This window comes from Passer domesticus, chromosome 3 (assembly GCF_036417665.1).
Source record: "Passer domesticus isolate bPasDom1 chromosome 3, bPasDom1.hap1, whole genome shotgun sequence".
Taxonomy (NCBI): Eukaryota; Metazoa; Chordata; class Aves; order Passeriformes; family Passeridae; genus Passer; species Passer domesticus.
This window is the reverse complement of record NC_087476.1, coordinates 104,032,062-104,052,682: the sequence shown is the minus strand read 5'-3', so window position 1 is coordinate 104,052,682 and position 20,621 is coordinate 104,032,062. Positions and strand designations below refer to the sequence as shown.

Below are 20,621 nucleotides of genomic sequence, written 5' to 3'. Positions count from 1 at the left end.
CTCTAGAAACTCATTTGTTTATGGTATAATTTGAAAGAGCATGTGTTATGACTAAGTTTATTAACTTGAAAAATTTAAGTACAGCATTACCCTCTACAATTCTATAACAGAATTCTGAAAATTAAAACATGGTTTCAACAGCACTGAAAAACTATCCTTCATTTGGCTATATTTTGGGCTCCATAGAAAAAGATAAAATTATTCTGTTACTAAAAGAGACATCTTAATTATAAACCAGATCAGAATTTGTATTTTTATATAATATGATTGACAGTGACAACTTCCTGCCAAAACAAACAGAAAACTTACTGTTCAGAATATTTGCATAGACTAATACACGTTGAATCACAAAACTGATTAACCAACCTTGTGAACATACTAAAACAGACAACCTGCAAACAAAATCTACTGAGTAGGAGGAATATAAATAAAATAGTACCATCTCAGGATCATTGATAATAGACTGTGTTTTGGAAACATTTTGTGGTGCCAGCTGGTTTGTGAATTACACAAACTCAGCAGCCTGGCTGAACTTGTTCCTCTGAACTTCGGGAAACTGGCATTCCTGCCAAAGAGACATGTTGGTTCTGCATGAGCAAATTCACCTCTACCTTGGTAAAGCAACCAGGATGTCCAAAAAATCTGGATACTACCATGAAACTGACATTACACATTCCCAGGCCACTTCACTAATATGAATCATGATGAGACTGAGCACATTCTTCCTGTTTCCAGAACTTGAATATTCCTGTAATTGGCTAGTATTTCTCAACACTCCTTGAGTTTTTTGGCAGGACTTAGCACTCAGTGCTATTTTTGGAAATTCCAGCAATAAATACCATAGGTACCTACTCTTATACATAATTTAATGATGAAAAGAAGTAGCTGTTTGGAATCCCTGGGCTTAACACACTACTTTTGAACAAAGAGTGAAAGATGGAGCGGTTGCCACTCATCTCCAGTACTTTAAACACTATTTTGAACTCAGTTTGTTCAAATGCCTTCCTTCTCCCCAGTTGATCACATCCATGACTGAGGAGCAAACACTCTCAGCTCCACTGTGCACAGCCAGAGAAGAGTCTGGGGGAATGAAGGCCCTGGCTCTGCCCTTCCAGCTGACTGGAAGTGACCCGAGTCCTGCGCTCCCTGCTGCAGCCTGGCTCCTGTTCCGAGCTGGGCATGGCTGCATCACCCACAGGCACTTGTTAAACCCGCAGCCTGCCTTCCAGGGGAAATAGCCAGAAATGGATTCATGCAAGACCCCACTTCCTTCCAGCCACGGGGAGATACCAGGAGCATCCTGCACACACAGTTGTCTTGGCCACGTACCCTTCTCATGATAATGATAGGCGACCACTGATACTTTTAGGCAGGCAGATGACAATCCTCTGCTGCCAGTATCAGCCTCACAGGACAACAAACTGGGCCTGGAGGCTGGAAATGAAACACAAGGTTGGGAGGGGGGGAAAGAAAGCAAAAATCTCCACATAGGAGTCACAATATACCTATGTTATTTGGCTTTGGATGCTCATAAGCAGAGCTGACTTTCTGACCTTTTGGAATCCTTACAGCCTGCTGCTTCTTAGCTTGTAAGAAGTTTTAGCTCATACACAGAGTTCTACATACATGGAAGTATTAGCTGTTATAGTAGAGTTTTGTTTTCACAATTAAAGCAACCTAGTTACAGCAAAATATCTCCTGTTCATACTTGTTATCAAAGAGCAGCTTTTTTTTTTTAGTTCAGCTTGAATAAACTATACAGCACAAATATACTTAAAAATTAGCCAAGAAATATCCCAACTATCTTCCTTGACAGAAATGAAGATAAAATGTACCAAGCACCTGAAAAAATACCCAAGTTCAAACTACAGGACACAGCAATTTCCTACTACAATTAATCAGCTGGATGATGAGAGTATTTTGATTTTCAAAGTACCCTTAAATTTGTTTGTGCTCTCTGTTTTGTAGCTCACACCACGAGTTGCTGTAATTCTTACAAGTTGCTCTTGTTCTCTACTATATGAAGCTCTGCATTTCCCTAGTTCTGAATGCTATATTAATAGCTGTGAAATAACACACAACAGTAAAAAGAACAGTATTTTATAACAACATACCAAAGGGTAAAACTGGGGCTGTACTTCCAGCCATAACTACTTTTCCTGACTAGTGTAGTTAAGAACTTCAGATCCTAACTACAGCTTCTGTGAATGCCAAAACATTCTGTATAAGTCTGACACACAGAGTACTGCATGCAAACTGCAATAATTTAATTTTACTAAATTATAAAACGATTTTAAAAAACAATTACAATATATATAGTGCACAACAACTGTAATTGATTTAAGCTATATAGGATATTGGGATTTTCTGGTTTCATTTGGTTTTTCCCCCATTAACACAGGAGGGGATGGGAGGAAGAGAAGCAAAAAGGCTCAGAAAAGCCAAGAGTTGACATTTGAATCTTACAATAGAGACACATATTACTTCTTCAATTCTCTGTAACAAGTTTCACAATTAAATGTTTTCAGAAGACAACCACTGTAATTCACAGTTTAACTGAATCTAAAACTATTTAAGTGAGTTCCATAGCCCCAGCCAAAAGCAGCTATGGTTCCTCATAGCACAAGTTTAAGAGCAGAGCAGAAATAACAGTTCTGGAAGCTTATGTCAAGCACGCTAAAAGCTGACAAATAAGCCTTTTCTAGCAAGCACTACCATGTTAAAAAGATTTTAAGAGTACATGCATACTGTTTTCTATACAGCTAGGAAAGCCAATAAATCTGTTTTGAATGACTGTAACTGCATTATACTCTAGGTACCAGCAGGACGTTGAATCAGAACAGCAACAACTTCCGATGTGAGTCACTGGTATTTTAGAGCTTCACAAATACATTCAAGAGACACAAACCCAGGAGAGCCACACCAAATTCAACACGTCAAGGAACCTGACATCAAGTATGCTCATGGCTTATGATCTACCCCTCTCAGCATCAAAAACTAACTCCAGCTTTGAAGCGAACTTTTAGAACTAGAAACATTTAACCAGTTTTCCCAGGGTATTTTCTATCTAGAACCATGCAGCCACCACAGACTTAACAGAAAGAAATGTGTGGCAATCAGCAGCTTTTATTGTCTCTTTGTTTTCATTCTTTTAAACTGGAAGCATCTCCCCCCACCCCATTTAATGAGAAAATAACTACTCAAGTATTTTTTTAAATGTCATTAGGTAAGTAAAATGGTACTATTTAATCATTTGTGTTAGACATGCAGTGCAAATAATGTAATCTAAGAAACGGGAAGTTATGCCCACTAAACTCTGAACCTTCAAGTCTAGATACATAACTCCTGTAGCCTTCAGGATATGTTTTGTAATGTACATGAGACAAGTCTTTTGTCTTAAATGACTTAAAGCTGTAATTTGGCACTCTTGGTCTTGTTTCAAGAAGAAAAGTTTCTTTACCAGATATTTCCAGCTTGGAAGAGAATGAAGATTCTATTTATGACTTTAAAAAAACAAACAGAAAGCTAAGCAAACAGCTGTCCTATGTTTTAAAACTCTAACATATCTTAATCAGGATGAATATTTTGCCCATTTAAAGAAAATTAGATTAATTAGAAATGTTGTAGAGTGCCTGTGAAGCACGTCAGTTTCAAGAAGGGAGCACAGCCAATGAAAGCAATGAATGTTCATATTAAATTGAGAGTCATCTAGTTTCCATAGCTACTTTTTAAACAATTGCACGCTCTTATCATTTCTTAGAACGACCTTGTTTACTATGAATAACATTAAAACGGCTGTTCTCAGAAAGAGCTACTTAAAAGCATTTAGAAAAAAGTACAATCATCAGCAGCAGCCACTGCTTTAAACTTTTAAAGAAGACTAACAGTTTTAAAATACAAAAGAACAGTAGATAATGCATTCACCTTTTCCATAATATTACTTTTAACAGAGGATAAGCCTTACGCATCTCAACCTGGATTGCAATTTTGCCATGGGAAACACTTCAGAAACATCCAGAAGTGTAGAAATTACAATGCAAGGATCATACAGGCCACATGGTCACTACAACAAGTGGGAATTAAAGAAGAGATGCTCCAAGAGTGTAACAAACATCTCAAAGTGAAAATTTGTCATCAGAGATCCCCTCAGGTAATTTTTGTAAGGTTTTGCTTCATTTTCAACACAATACAAGGAAATGCCAATTAAGCAGATGGCAACTATAAAGTCTCATCCTGGTATGAATAAACTATGCATCATGTAGAAAAAGCAACATGGTACAAGACTACACATGACAACATGATGCTGCCCTGTACAGAGCAGCCCTGACAGCATGCAACATCACAGAACTCAGGGCTTCCAGCGACTTCTATTCACCTCAGGGACTGTAAGCCTGGGACTTTCCACTCACTTGCCATTCCCTTCAAGGAGACTGTTATAAAAAGGACTGACTGACTACTCTGGAATCACCCCAAAATTATCTCCTTTACAAGGAGCACATAGAATTACCCTCTACTCTTTCAATTATAGTGGAAATTGGCAATGACTGAGAAGAACAGAAGGAGGGAAAGGGAAAAAAATTAAGTAATTACATTGCTGAATTTATACACCTCTTTTTCCTTTTACAGTCTGAAGTTCTTCAGTCTTCATCACCTGAATTCCCGTTAGAAATGTTCTGACTGTACAGCTGTGGGTTATATTTATTTCTAATATCACTTCCAGAAGCACATCAAAAGACAATCCAATTTAGGAATTCACTGGATTTCTAAATAGAACATTGGAACAAAATAAGTTTATAGATACAGCCCTCCAGGGTGCAACAGAAGGAAAACTCTTCAGGATTCAAAGTGTACTCTACAGTGAAAAGCCGCTATAAGCCACTGGAACAGCAAAAGGGGGAATGGGGGGAGTTGGCTTCTTCTTAAGGATCTGCGTGTGTGCAACAGCTGGAATACCCAAACAGGCATTACATAATAACAACAGAAGCTGTTCAAAGCAGTAAGGAGGCACAGCAGGACTGGAGGTCCAGTTGTCCTTCAGTTCAGAGCTTTGAGGTTCCAGTTCAGGAGGCAAGACAGACACCAGAGCTTTTGCTCCACTATATAAATGTATATATGTATTTCTGCTTCACCATTATTATTAATTTGGCAGTGGCATCGATTCTACAACTACCCTTGTCCATCATGCAGAAACCAGAACAGCATCCATTTCACAGTAATACTTAAAATCAGATTATACATCAATTGAACATTAAGTCTTTTGCTACCTTTTCCACATAGATGTTATAAAATACAAAATGGTCCAAGGAAAGCGCTCACCCAGTGTAAAACCCATAAAAGGTAAGAATTTTAAGCTCCCAAAAACCGTCACGTTCTAAAAGTACTTTTAAAAGTCCTTAAAGCTAATGGGATTCTAGACTCAGATATTGCTACCCAGAGGCAATTGCTGAAGATCACCAAAGTATTAACTTTGCTCCAAAGCAATCTGAGAGTGTGGTTCAGAAATCAGTTGAGCAGTATCCTGTTGGGAATGTGTGTGTGGAATCACAGTGAATTTCTTCTTTTAATGTAAATGTATTAAGACTATAGATTTTGGAACTAGGAAGCTAATGTAAGAACAGAAGTATTTACTGCAAGTTTACATCTTGGTTGACTGTTTCCCCTACCACAACTTCAGACTATCAGACTACTTCTTAAGAACTTGATATTTGTAAGATATTATTATTAAATATTTTGGAATCATGTATATTACATAAAGGCATTTACTTCTTAGTGTTGTAATGACCTTAGATATTGAAAAGGCAGGGGGCAAATGAACTGAGACAGGGAATAAAGAACAACATTTTACAATGAGGGTGATAAGGCAGCATACCTGGTTGCCCAGAAAAGTTGTGGATGCCCCATTCCTAGAAGAGTTCAAGGGCAGATGGGGCTTTAGATAACCAGTTCTAGTGACAGGTTCCCTGTCTATGACAGGGAAGTTGGAACGAGATGGTCTTTAAAGGTCCCTTGCAAACCAAGCCATTCTGGGATTATGTGAAAGTGCCAAATTACAGCACATTTGTCCTGTGTACTAAAATTTAACACTTTTTGCTAAGCCTGAACAAACAAGGTGGCAGAGCCGTTGACAGTTTTGCTGTCAGCTGCTCAGAAATGGTAAAAATATAGGGGACACTTCAGAATTGTCAGAAACTGGAACAGAATGCTGCACTATGGAAGAAAACATTCTGCTTAAAGCTTGATGGAAACTACAATCACCACAGAAGAATTTTTAAATCAGAAACTGGGAAAGAAAGTATACAGCTCTAAATGATGCAGTCAACTTTTAGTCAAGTCAGCACACTCAAGTAAAGAACAAAGCTAGAGTTAGTAACAAACAGGTAACAGTGAGAAATGGAAAAAACTGAAAATTATTTAAACAGTGTGCTTTTAAACAGGGGAAGCAACTGAATCAGATGTGTCTGTGCTTCTACATGAAGTCTTATAAATTCAAGAATTAGAACTGAAAAAGAATGACCAGACTTACCAGGAAGGAATCATTCCTATCTTAGGAAAGCAAACCTAATGGGAGGACTGGGAAAAGTCCATGTATTATCCTGGACATGAAACAAATCACCTGGTGAAGGAGTGATGCTACTTCACAAAGAGTAGCCTGTCAAATTAGATGAGCAAGTTAACCATATCAATCACTAACAGAACATCTCTGTGATCTGTAATTTCAATAAAAAGGAGAGAAAACACAGCATTAGGACTACGTTCCTAGCTGCCTAAGATGGTGACAGCTCCTGCAGTGCTGTCACAGACAGTGCGAGCTCTCTACCTCACTGAAGGTAGAGTCAAGAAACAATGCTGGTATGAAATTTCAGTTACTCCCCCAAAGAACAGCAAAACACTAAACCAGAATGTTTAGATGTAATTAACATCATCTTCAGGGATCAGCTCATTCAGGAATGCAGAAGAAAACAGTAAAATCTTGGTTTGGCCTAACCTGTGTACAGGATCCAATTCAGATACTTCCACTGAAAAGATGCTTTCAAGAGCAAGCAAAACAGAGTTAACAAAGTTGAAGGGGAAAAAAGCCAAAGATTCTCTACAGCACTTCATAGCTCCAAAACAGAAGAATGAACACAAAATGGAAGCTAGTTCAAAAGGTTTAATGAACTGGAAAACTGTCCAATAGTCTTTTAACCCAATTAAGAACTCTATTAAAGGAACACATGCAGAAGAAAAGACCAAAGAAGACAGTCCCAATTAATTCTTCTCATCTAAGTTCACAAATGCACTTAGAAAGGTTCTTACATCTTTCTCGGTGAGGGATTCTCAGGATCTGTTTCAGACTGAAGCACGAGACAAGGTGGCAGAACAGACAGGCAACACCAATAGATTATTAGACCAGATAATTCTCATACAAAACTTGTAGAAGTTAAACAAGATTCTACGTATTCTCTCTATTTTGTAGTACTCTGGGCACAACAAAACCCAATCGAGAAGAATACAGTAACTTTCAACAACAACAAACCCCACACCAAAATTAGATGGGCTTTAACTTTCCTTAGTGCTCATGTGCAACACAGGTTTTTTGTATAGTTTGTTACAATTCATGCACAGTACCTGGAGAGGTTAATCAAACACAGTAGGTTCTTAAGAGACTGACTGGAATCTCAACAGAGCTGTTTTCTCTCTCTTACTGTAATGAAGCTTGTCTGTGTTGGCTCCCTGACAGATGAGTTGTGAATGACAGGGGAAGGGGTGGAGGATTCTCCTACAAGCATTTACTGGATCCTTCCTTCACACTCAAGGTGAAATTAGTAGTGGAAATTATTCAACAGTATGGGCAGGCAACAGTTTCCCTGCTAGTACTCCAACACTGACCACCCTTTTCTTGCACCAAAGCTTTACTCAGGCCAGTGATGTCATACATACACATAAAACCATGAAACAACTGGCTGTTGCCATCACACAGAATATCCTTCTTCTCTTGTCTGGAATAGGCTCTGGCTGGCTTGAGATCCCTGTTGGCTCCCTATAATTTAAGTCTCTGTATCAAAAAGATTTTATTTCTGAGAATCCTTTTTCTGTCAAAGATACTAATGAAAAGACTGAATATCCTCTAACAGCTGTTTGTGAGATGTTCACTTCACCAGAGGATAGCTAAAGCGTGGATAAAACAAGACGTTCCTGCAAAGGCAGGCAACATCATCTCAGGAAAAAACAATAATTTGAACTATAGGACTGCAGCTGCATCCCCTGAGTGCCTTGCATGCTGCTGCAGTAATGATATTTGATATTTTAAATGATCTTTCCAAGATATCTCTGCATTTCTGGTGGACACAAGTTCACTGTACATGCACAGTATCTGACATGGCCAGATGCTATCTGAGTCCAGTCCATTGAAAAGAAACTGTGTGGAACTCTCAACAGAAGTAAAATGGATACTTGCGGCCTCAAAGATTTCAACTCAAACAGTTGAAGAAATCTGAAGAAACAGTGGTAGATATCACAAATGTTCACATTTAAAAGGTCTCATAAACCAGTCATTAGAACAGACTGGACTTGGTACACTAAAACACTAAAGGCTTCCTCAAGGCAGTTTGCCATAATGATCTGCCCACTTCTCACACCACTGTGAGCTAACAAGACCTATCAAATGATTAGCCCACTTTGTAACAGTCCCAGAGGTTTTTGCCTTTCACACCACACTTAAGGTTATAGTGTTTAGACCCAAGTCCGTTAATTGGGTTGTCCCAATTAACAAAAAGTACTCAGTCCAACAGAGGTAACAACAAGTTATCTGTTAGTTTAATGGATTAGCACGAAAACGCGCACTAGCACAAAAAAGGACACCAAGACAAGACTGACATTATTGTCATCAAAAAACCATCTCCATGCTCTCTGCCAACACAAATGATCCCAGTTCTGAGGGAGACCAGTCGTTTGAACTAAACAGTGACTTCAGCTCCTGCAGCCTGATGACTACATTTCCCTAGAATGATGAATGGAGGTGCTCTTGAGGGCTGACTCAGTGCCTGGCAGCACAAAGGGATGAGTAACTACCTTTGAACCAGTTTTTCTTTTCTAGCACACATAGATCATAGCACTGCCAAAGACTACAGAAGCGAGAGTTAACCACAGTATCAGGATCTCAAAACACTGGTCTCAATTTACCAATAGTTGATGCCAAAGATCCTTTTAGCCTAGTGCTCCTGCAGCAATGATATTAACCAGGCCCTCAACTGACAGCTCAGGTCTGTGTTATCAGTCCCCAAACAGTTCTGATCTTCATTAGGAATTGTCCTCCTTCATGAGGACAGAAGATTTCAGCAGTAAAAATGTAAATTCATATGGAGCCTCTATGTACATAAGGAGACCTCTCCTTGCAGAATGCCCTACCATAATAAGAAAATGTTAATTACTGTTTTAGAATTTCTAGAATGGCATAACTGAATGATTATGTTGATGTTTGGGATCAAGGATATCCAAAACAGCTGATCTTCCTCAGAGCAGCTATTATAAAGTGCACCTAGGACGGAGTGACTGAGAAAGAGAGGCATGTAAATTTTTTAATCCAGAACAAATTTTCCAAAACTTCAATAGCAAAGCAAGGACTGTGGCTTATTCATTATGAGCAAATTCAAGTAATTAACTTGGCTAATGAGTAAAAATTGTTCTAGAGAACAGCTTAGAATGTCTGAGTTGGAAAACAGCTGAGATGAACGGCATAGGAGCAGAGGTTGTACATCCCTGGTACCCTTGGTAAAGGTACAGAGCTGATCACTAATTCATCAGCTGCCAGGTCATTTGCTCTAAGCAAGAAGTCTGAGCAGAGAAAGGCCACTGACAGTCACCCCAACAGAAGAGAAGCACTCCAGCACTGCCCTTTCTACACCACCTTAGTTTTAGCTGGACAATTTGCTGCTGCTGTTTTATTGCCCCATGCTGAATCCAACACGTCAGCAGAGCAGGCTGAGTTTGTGAGGACAGCTACAGCAATTCAGGGGGAATGGAAGGGAGGATGTAAGCACACAGACCGGAACAGGACATGACACATCATAAGAAAGAGAAATAAATATTCTATTGTTTTATCTTTAGATTTACTAGTTACAGGGATAGAATTCAGGAAAATATTGTACTAAAAGAGGGCGCTGCTCCCCTTTGCCCCCAGCTGTACTGTGGTACACAACAGAATTGAACAGGAAGATCCCAAACAATTTCAGATTGACTGTGACTTCACCTCATTTGTATCATGTCTATTAGTAATCTGCCCACAGAAGTCATGAGACAATACAAGAGAGCTCACATTTCTTGATTTGCATCCATCATTTGAAAAGAGGCTTTCCCTCAGTATTCAACAGCAAGACAATTATCCACAATGAACAAAAGAGATTGTTAACGAAATGTGCTGCCAATAAATGACATAATCCAGTGAATTCAAACCACTCCTCTAAAAATTCTGGCATTCTGCAACATGAAAATAAACCGTAAGTAGAAGGAAAAGCAAAGCTTGCCACCTACTGCCCAATGACATAATAGTATGTACTATCTCCTTTTAACAAAATCTCTTTTCTTGACACAGAACACACAGAACTGCATCTTCAGGTGCTTCTTTAATGAAACAAAAAATATGAAACCAGCACATGGAATATCCAAAATCGGTCTTTTCTATAAAGCCACTTATGAAATACCTAACAAGCCTGAAAAATAATTTATCACAGCTTCCAAGCTGACAAAGAATTCCTTTAAATATCCTCCAGTGGTGTTAGAGGCTCTAACAAAGTCTGTCCCCCAGCTGCATGGTAAGTTTTAAAGACAGTGCTTTAAATGTAAAAAAAAAAAAATAAATTACTATAGATAAAGCCAATCAGAAAAAAATTTTTTATCTTTACACATCTGGAGGAGATATTTTCAAAGCTATAGACTACATTTGTTAAAATCAGGGCTGTAGCAAACACTGGCTTATTGCAGATACTTTATTTGTTCTACAAACTTCATGTCTGCATCAGAAGTGATGCTTGGTTATGTTTTCAAAGTACAGAGAAATTCCCTTCAATATCTACAAAGCTTTGTTGAACTATTGCTCCAAATGTATTAATTTTCCTAACACATCACATATAGCAAGTAATTTTTGAACAACAATAGGTCCTTTGCTTAGTGTAGGAAGTCGCTTAACTCAAAGTCAAGTAGTCATAATTCAGTTGCCCACAAAACTTCTGAGTACACCTGCAGACATACCTTCAGAAACAACACTGTGCTGCACACTGAAATGAGACAACAGTTCACATTCTGGCCCTCCAGCACCACTCTCGAAGGCTATGGATAATTTAGGGAAAATTAGATTAAGGGGAAGCAAACAAGGATTTACTGCAGAGTTCCTCTAATAGACTGCTGGCTGGTTACAAAGGCTCAATGTGTATTTGAACAATAACACCAGGAGAAGAGCCCCCTTGCTCCATCTGCCTAGTGCTCTTCACCAGTTACACAAAAAGAAATACCAGTCTCCGCAGGTACTGATGAACAGTAACCCCTAAACTTTAGCACAAGACAACATGAGCAATAAACTCCTTAGAAACTGTTAGATTAGCAACTGATTACACTTTGTATAAAACAGTAATTTTGGATTTCTGGGCAAAATTGATCCAAGTACAAGGGTACATGGCATAGGTAAGCTTTATGGAACTTGGGTAAACTGGAAACTGCTTCTCAGTGAAGTACTTGGACTCAAGCACTGAAGAAGATAACTTCACTGGAGATGAAACAAATGTCTCTCAGGGTTCCTAAATCATGAGCAGAACAGTCTATTCATAACAATGAAATCAATGAGGCATTTGTAATTAATCAGACAGACCGATTAAGATACTGTCTGATACATCTGCCTGAAGATACAACTGCTTTTGTCTAAGGCCAGTCCACATTATCTTAATGAAGACTGTTAATCCATCTAGTTAGCATTTTGCTAATGTAGCAAATAAGACTAAGTAAAACCCCTGAAGAGGGCTTCTTTGTGTCTTTGTTATCTATTTAATAAGGTTATTAACAACCAAGTCTCAATAGTGACTGGAAGTTAAGACAAAACCAAAAGTTATATTGATACACAAGACATACAAATCAGCTAATAGGAGCAGCTAATAGTTGGAAGGGCTAATAATTTAAAGGGCTTTCGATTAAAAATTAAGCAAGATTTATGACACAAAGACCAAAGATAGCCACAAATATTTTCAAGTTCAAAATATGCAAAACTGAGGAAAATGTCCCTGGTTCAGTGATCATTTGATCATTATTCTCACATTGTTTTTCTTCCTTTGCAAGTTAAAGGTACAGATGTATTTTGACAGGAGCCAGTTTTCCAAATCAAGCTACTGAGCTCTACTCACAGCCCTAAAGAAGGGAACGAAAAATCACATGAAAACTATTCCCACTTGCTGCAAGGAAAACACCTATTTGCAGCATTGATTTTATTTGAGCCACACCCCATAATCATTACTGTGGCACAGTAGTTTGCTTCCAGTAACCAGAATGGGTTACTTTTATCTGCTTGGCAAAAAAGTCTCAGTTAAGTATAAGATTGTTGCATAATTGTTTTACAATCAAACACACTCGCTAACAGAGAAATCTTCTTAACAGCAAAGGTTCTGAATGCCACTATGTTGTGAGTGACACAACAGCAACATATCAAACCAAGCTTTAACCATACAAATGTATTTTTGTGAAACTGAAAACGCACTGATATGCTTTCCAAGAAAAGCTGTGCTCCTTCAGCCCCACTAAGCCCCTGGAAAGACATTCTTCTGATAGTTTCCTAACATCTCCTGAAATAACTGTTTGATGATAAATAGTATAAGTTCCAATAGTTACAGAAAAAAAAGCAAAACAAACCAAAAAGCCAAACAAAACCTGAAAAAGCCACTTTGGAAAAGAACAGACCACACTGCAACACAGCAACAAGTAACATTAAAACCCCTCATTAAAGCCCTCCCCACCTATGCATTCAAACACTGAAAGGTCATATATGTTTTTAAACTAGAAAAATAAATTTTTTAAATGCTATGGTTTGAAATGGTGGCTTACTGTCTGCTTTTCAACTGAGCTGACAGCACCAGTACAGCTTAGAGGCAATTTTTTTTGAAAAGCAGTGCCTTGAAAGCAAGACAATGATTTCCACACACATGGAATTTGCCTAAATCACTGCACTGACATACAGGAGCATAAACATATTCCAGTAACAGTCCAAAAAAAGACAAATTTCATGACAAGTTAATTAAAAGTTAACTTTACCTCATGGAGTGTGCACAAGTTGCTGGGATTGTGAGAGGGAAGTGTACATTGACATTCTCAAAAGGAATGTGCCTTACAAGATAATATGGATAACTGATCTGCATGAACCCTTTATAAGTCTATTAGGAAGAACATGAATAGGTTGATGGCTAATAGGGTACACTGTGCTTCCTTGCAGCAAGTCTCTTGTTGAAAACACTGTGCAAAAGGCATCTCAGAATCCACCCCAAAGAACTCACAATGTAAAAGCTACTTTCCTGATTCTCCCTGGAGCCACCTTGTGCTAGCAATCCTAAGACAAGCACACCACAAGTTCACTACACACTAGAAGTCTATACTGAAGGGGTGCAGTCATCAGCATAACCTGCAGACAGAACGCCAGTTTTTCATCTCTCTGACACAAAGCAAAGAGCCCAAGAACTGCTGGAAAAATCTCACCTCCAACCACTAGAGTTAAATTTTGCAATCTGAACAGTAACACACACTGCTAATACAAGCTCAAACAGCTCTGTCACTGGGCTCTAGGAGGCCAGAGCCAGAAGCTCACAACTTACAGAACAAAGCTCTGAAGCACCAGGTGGCAATCCAAGGTTGTATCTCTGTGCAAGATTTGGCACCAAAATGGCTGGAAAGCTGCCCTACAAAAAATGGGGATCCTGCTGGATGAGTTGAACACATGCCAGCAGTACATCCTCACATGAAGAATGCCAATCTCATACTGGGTAGCAGCACAGTCACACAGCTCAAGGGAGTGATTACTGCCTCCATCATGCACTCGTGAAACCGCACCTCAAATACTGTGACCAGTTTTGGACTCCCCAGATCAAGACAACAGCACAGTGGAGCAAGGCCAGTAGAGGGCCACCAAGACTGTCAGAGGCTGGACTCACAACATAAGAGGAGAAACATTTCTCAGTTCTTAAAATAAAAAAAAAAAAAAAGGAATAGCTCAAGGGGATGATACTGAGATCTACAACTGCCTCTTGAGAATCTGTAGAGGAGGATGAGCCAGACTTCTCAGAGGAATACAGCAAAAAGACACAGATAACAAATGTGCAACAATGGAAACTTCACCTATAAAAGGAGAATACTTTTTTTCCTCGGGGCAGTCAAACACTGCAAGGGAAGCCTGCAAATACTGGAGATCTCCAACCTTGCAATCTTGGAAGTACTCAAAGCTCAAACACACAAAGCCCAGAGCAATCTCTTGTAAGTAATCCTGCTATAAACAAAAGGTTGGACCCGATTGCTTCATACTTCCAACCTAAGTTTTATCCCTGCTGTTCTTAAAAAAGTTTCCTTAAAAAAATAGTCAAGGTCTTTTTGGACAGAAGTTCAATATTATCAAGAACTTCCATAAATTATTTTCAAACAGACTTTACACTTAAGTTCAAGTGCAGGGCTCTTGTAAATAAAGAGTTTCTCTTGCTCTGTACATCTTTAGTACAAAACTATCATAATGCTGGTGAAAAAGGATGTCCTCCAGATGCTACTTTCACACTAGCTTCAAAAAGCCTGTCTTTAATCTTTTTTAGACCATCACCTGATACGTCATCATATTAACCAATCTTAGAACCAGAAGTTCTAAAAAATAAATCATATGCAGTCAAAGATACAAAAAAAGAACTGGTATACAAGAGAGAAAATAGCCAAAAGAACAGTCTCTTATACTTTACAGTGATCCTCAGACCACAGGAGTTTGCACAAGAGAAAATCAATAATCTCTAGAGATTTTAAATATATATATGTAAACATTTAACTTACAATTATATATTATACCAAGCATGCATTCAATTTTCTGTTATGACTGTCCTACGTTGTTGATTTCAGTAGGGTCACAACAGTATGCTCAGTTCTTCTTTCAGGCATGTTTTTTCCAATATAAATTCACACAGATTTGCCATCAACTAGTTAAAATTAGGGAAAAATGGTTTAAACTGGAAAAAATACTACATCATTGAACAGAAGTCACAAAACAGCTTGACTACATCAGCTGATAGGCTTACTAAAATTAGCAGGCAATACATCTGCCTGTCAGAGCACGGGACCAGAGCCAGTGACCCAGGAACACAGGGATGGAAGGGACCTCTCAGCAGAGATTTCTGGGCACATAAGGCACACCAGTAAGTCCAGCTCTGTCACCTGGAGTCTGTGTGTTTTTATGAGCTTTGCTTTTTCCAACATTAAAGCAGATTTTCACATTTCATCACCACCTGCCTCCAAAGGAGGTTGAAGGAGCAATGCTGCGACACTTCAGTGTGTTACTGAGCTCCAGTTGGTTGATGCTGTACTCTTTCTGGTGATCAATTCCAAAACTGTACTAGAAAGTTCCCTTAAAAACAAAGTTCTGCTCACACAGATGGTAAATGCACAAAATCAAGCTGTTGGAGCTATCCCGTTGCCAACAAGTGAGCACACAAGATGTGAAAGGAACACCCAGAGTTACTGGAGAGCTATCACAGGAATTCAGGCCCACAAAGCATGCCTGTTACTGAGATCAGAATTCCCTACAGGTTCCAATAAGAAGCAGATTTTTGTTTCTGAAACACCACTTGTTTTCAATTACAGCCATCTATACCTTCTGCTAACATTTTTCTGAGATGAGACCTTGTACCTGACAGTATATCCATCTTCAGAGCACAGCTATGACAGACCTGCTGAACCCAGGATATTCCAGGAAATTAATCTCTCTCCAGCTTTCCTTCTGTTCAGCACTTTATTCTTCAAAAAAAGGTATCTGGAAAGAAATAAATTAATTCCCTGCTTTCCCAAATATCATTGCCACCATGATCCTAAGAAAGCATGCATGAACACATCTTGATGACTGAAGTTGGAAAAGTTTATATAGCATTGCTATATAAAACAGAAAAAAAATGACAGAGGATGACAAAACAGAAGCTCTGTAGGAGCTAAATTGGGTGTTCCAGGTTGGGTTCTGCCCTGGCTCTCACCAGTCCAGTCCGTGACTGCAGAGCAGCAGTGTCCAGATCAGCATACCAACCACACTGACAGTGTGGATGACTCCACTTTCCAGGAGTGGGAAAAGGAAAAGCCATTCCAAAAGTCTGGGCAGCCTCACACAACACACAAGATCATAACATATCCAAAACTGCATTGAAACAGGAACTAGCCTATCTACCCCTCTCAGTGTTAGAGACCTGACCTCAGAAGGATCTCCCATCCTTGTAAATTGTCCCAATAGTCATACATGGGAACTACCACTGGCACTCATTTCAACAGCTGTATCTAAGCATCCACCTTCTGCTGCACTTGATATAACAGCTTTGGTTTGTGCAGCCCTTTTCCTTTCCATCTCCAGCTCCTACACCTGGCTTCAGCCAAGGTTATAGGCTGGCTTCTCAGGACTCCAGAGACCCAGTTTCCCCATTTTCCCATGCCAATATTAAGCTGATTGAAATAGATTCATCTTCACGTGGTCTCAAAGAGTAACAGTTCTACCTGAAAAAGTCACTCTGCAGTTAGGAGAAAATCCTAGGCTGAGAAGGCTCGCAAGAACAGCAGAGCCCACTGCACATGGAAGCATGGAGAGGCACTTTGGATAGCAGGTAACAGGTGACTGGTTTTGTCAGTCCCAAGTTGCTTCCTTGTGATGAGGTCTGTGATGATGTCTCATGCAAGCAGGTAAAGAGATTTCAGTGAAGCATAAAATGCTTCAGGTATTCTCTAGACATACTTTGAGCATCATAGCCCAACAACTATCATAGTAGCACAGAAAAATATCAACTACTTTTTTTTTTTTTTTTTCCCCCAAGAGGAACCCTTTATCCCTGACATTATTCCAGGAATAATGGAAAGTAAGCCTTCTCTACAAGCTGCCACAAGCCTTCTGAGTACACTTTTAGAGTGCTTAAAAGATGACAACTTTTTTTTCAGGCAAATTAACAAATTACATTCCTTTATCTTTCTTACCCCTCTTTTTTTTTTTTTAAGTATATTTTACTACCCAATTTGGACAACTGGCCTTTATTGCAACAGAAAGAAAAATTCCTTGAGAATGCTTTTGTGTAGAGGGAGGGAGAAAAAAAGTATACTCTACAGGAATCGGTACTGATAAGACAGTAATTGTCTGGCCTTTTTGAACTGATTTGATGCTCTGCTCTTTATAGGGCCAAGCAGAGACACCAGGTGATGAGTCCAGCTGGTATGGAGAGGGAGGAACAGGAAAAAAGCCTGATGATTTTACTGGAAATTTCCCCTTCATATAATATATTTCCCATTTCAATAAACCTTGCTTCACTGGTAGGAATGAAACAGGACTCAGAGTACTAGGAAGTACTAAAACTGGGTAGCAACTTCTCTGTCTTTCAAGACTGTGGATGCATTTGTTCCTAAAGCCCTCAGTGCTCTATCTTCTACCTTTCTCAAAGAACATACTGGCTTACAGCTTAGAACTCCATGGGAATTCAGGTAAATTTCTCTTAGTATTACACAAGACATGTAGGAACCCAGATGAGGTTGTGGATCCACAGTTAGTACAAAGAATTAGAAGGGTTTAGGAGGAAAAAAGCCTTATAAAGGGGTTATGAGACAACAAATAACACTGGGAGTGTCCATCACTGTTCTCAGATGTAGCTTTCCAAAGGAAGTGGCACTTTGTTGTCAGGAGCCTGTGACAACTCAGTGCGGAACTCTATAATGACACACCACCCTTCTACATTCATTTTTACAGTTTTGAACACAGGAAAACACAATTTATCTCCTAGTCCTGATTGTCTTGCTCTGAAGACTAGAAGCAAGACAGACTATACCTTCCATAAAAGCAAAAGCAACCTCTCCAAAAGCAGCTTACAGGACAGAAACACCTTTTGCCACTGTCTTCACCTGAAAGTGGAAGGACAGCAGTTGCTGATAACACCTAACACTGTTCACGTTCCACTTGACTGCCACCCTCCTGTGCTCCTCCCTCCCCCCATTCAAATGGGGTCTTGAAATAAATTAAGGTCACACACATCAATAAAAACAACAGTACAATTAGAGAGCTTTCAGACTCACATTAAGTATTTAAAGCTCAGAGAAATAATACCAGAAGACTGGCTAAGTCACCAGCTACTAATGAAGCAGAGAAAAAATTCTCTAACAAGATGGGTGTTTTCTTGCTGCTTATGGCAGTCAGATACAAACCTGAACCTCAAACACAAGCAAGCAGAAGTATTCATTGTAGCACAGCCATGCATGCTTCTACTAAAAGAGAAAACATAATGCAAATAGAAGAAACCAGCACAGAACAGGAGTACCAAATCCTACTCTCCTCGGTTACACAGCGTGTCAGAATTCCATGTCAGACTTTGTTCTAGGATAAACTCAAAAGGTCACCAATGTAAATTAAAAATAATTCCTCCAAAATTAGTACAACAGTATCATTCTAAGGAAAACAGATGTTGACTGATACCACGGGATATTTTGTTCAGGTAAGGAAATCTGGCTCATAAGTAATAACAGTCTAAACATCCACTGAAATCTTACAGTTAAAACAAGAAGCTGTTTTAAAAAATCTGTGACAGTTTCCAAGTATGAATTTTGAAACCACTTGCAAGGAACAGCATTTTATAAATCTGACATACTGAACTTCTTTGAAAGCAAAGAAAACACTTACTGTGGTTGTGTTTGCTGAGTTAACCCAACAGGAGGCTTCTGCTTGATTGTGAATGCCATCTGAGCCACAGGGCCAACCTTTGGTGGGACCTGCACCTTCTGAGAGAAGCTCTGCTGGGCAGCCTGCTGGGGTATGGGCCACGGGGGAACAACGGGGCTCCGGCCGCCAGGGGAAGGTGTGTCTTGCACGACTGTATCCTCACAGGAGCTACCTTTTGTTCCTGGTTTACACACGCAAAGCTGAGGTCGCAGGCACATCCCTCCATTTTGGCACGGTGGTGCACAGTTCGCTAAGAAAAGACATTTTAAAAAGTACCTGTGAAACAAAGCACGAAGGAAAATGCAAACCCTCCCCACAATAAAAAAGGGCATTAATTGATTAATTGTTAATATTAACTGGAGTAGGAGAGAGCAACATTGCTAAGCTCCACAAAAGATAATATACAAGTTGGTACAGCTTTTACTGATTTCTAGCACATCAGACATGCACAGCATTTGAACAACTTCAAGAACTGAGATGCTGGATTTAAAAAATAGGAAATACACTACTTAACTTGAGAAATATAGCATTATTTCAAATCTTCCTCCTTTCTGCTCAGCACGCCTTCTCCTCATACTTTAAAACCCAAACTGCATCTGATGAAACAATACTACACAGATATAGAATTCTACTACTGATCCGGGCTGGGATTCATTTTACTATTTTAAAATCAGATGCTGCATAGGTACCTAGAATGAATCCCTACAGACATGTTATAGATCACCAAAACACTGCAGGGAAGCGTGAAGCAATTCACCCCTTCCCCCTCTAAAACCCAAATGGCATTCCCTGCAGTACCCCCACTGTAAGGGCACAGGAGATGAGAACTGCTGCCACAAAGACACTGCTACACCTAGGAAGAAACAGACAGGCACTTGTGATTACCCCAGACCAGCTTCTATAGATTCTTTGTATCATCAGTGAAAAGGGATCAGATTCTTTAAAATACACTTTGCCTTCAGAGAGGATTAATGACACTGCTTTACATAGCTCTGTCTAGTGACTACAGAGGGAGTCTGAATAACCAGCCTAGACCCAACACCCAGGTCATGCAGCACCAACTCCACTATGAATGAACAAGAAACTTGGAGGAGCACCAAATCCCACCCAAAACAATGGAAAGAGGGAGGAAGAAAAGCAAAAGCAACTGCTGATTATATATACATAATACTGCAAAGGTATGTCTATCTCAAGGATTTATTTATTTATTATTTATGCTGAAATTTGCATCACAGAAAGATGGCAAAACAAATTAATTATCTTAAGGACACAATATAATATTAAAAGAAACAAAAAAAATTTCTTCATTATTCACATTGAAGATGGTATACAATGAAGCATGTATAAGAAAAAAACATGGCTGAGCTACTTAGTTCCTACAAAGTATATTTTTAACATTGTTAATGATACTTTAACACTGACAAAATTATACATCCAGTGATAATTTTTTTACTAAAATAGGTAAGATAATATCTTGAACTATAACATGGGGTTCTGAACCATACTCAGATACATCCAACTGAACTATTATTAAAAAAAAAATCTGCCCACAGCCCTGGCCCAAATACTTGACATTTCAATCAAGTTCCAATACATTCTTCTATACATTAAAAAAATGCACAAGAATATATATGAATTAACTCATTAGGATGGGACTGTGTTAGTTTGCAGACCTAGTTTATCCACTGGCAGGTATACCATA

General features: G+C 39.1%; 1 protein-coding gene across 6 annotated transcripts in view; it reads right to left on the bottom strand.

Annotated features, from left to right (window-relative positions):
- LTBP1 (latent transforming growth factor beta binding protein 1) overlaps nt 1-20,621 on the bottom strand; it is a 185,501-nt gene that overhangs the window by 150,688 nt on the left and 14,192 nt on the right. For all 6 annotated transcript variants that reach the window (XM_064414813.1, XM_064414816.1, XM_064414812.1 and 3 more), the window contains exon 3: nt 18,881-19,169. In XM_064414813.1, the coding sequence (XP_064270883.1) occupies nt 18,881-19,169 (289 nt within the window). The remainder of the gene's footprint in view (nt 1-18,880; nt 19,170-20,621) is intronic.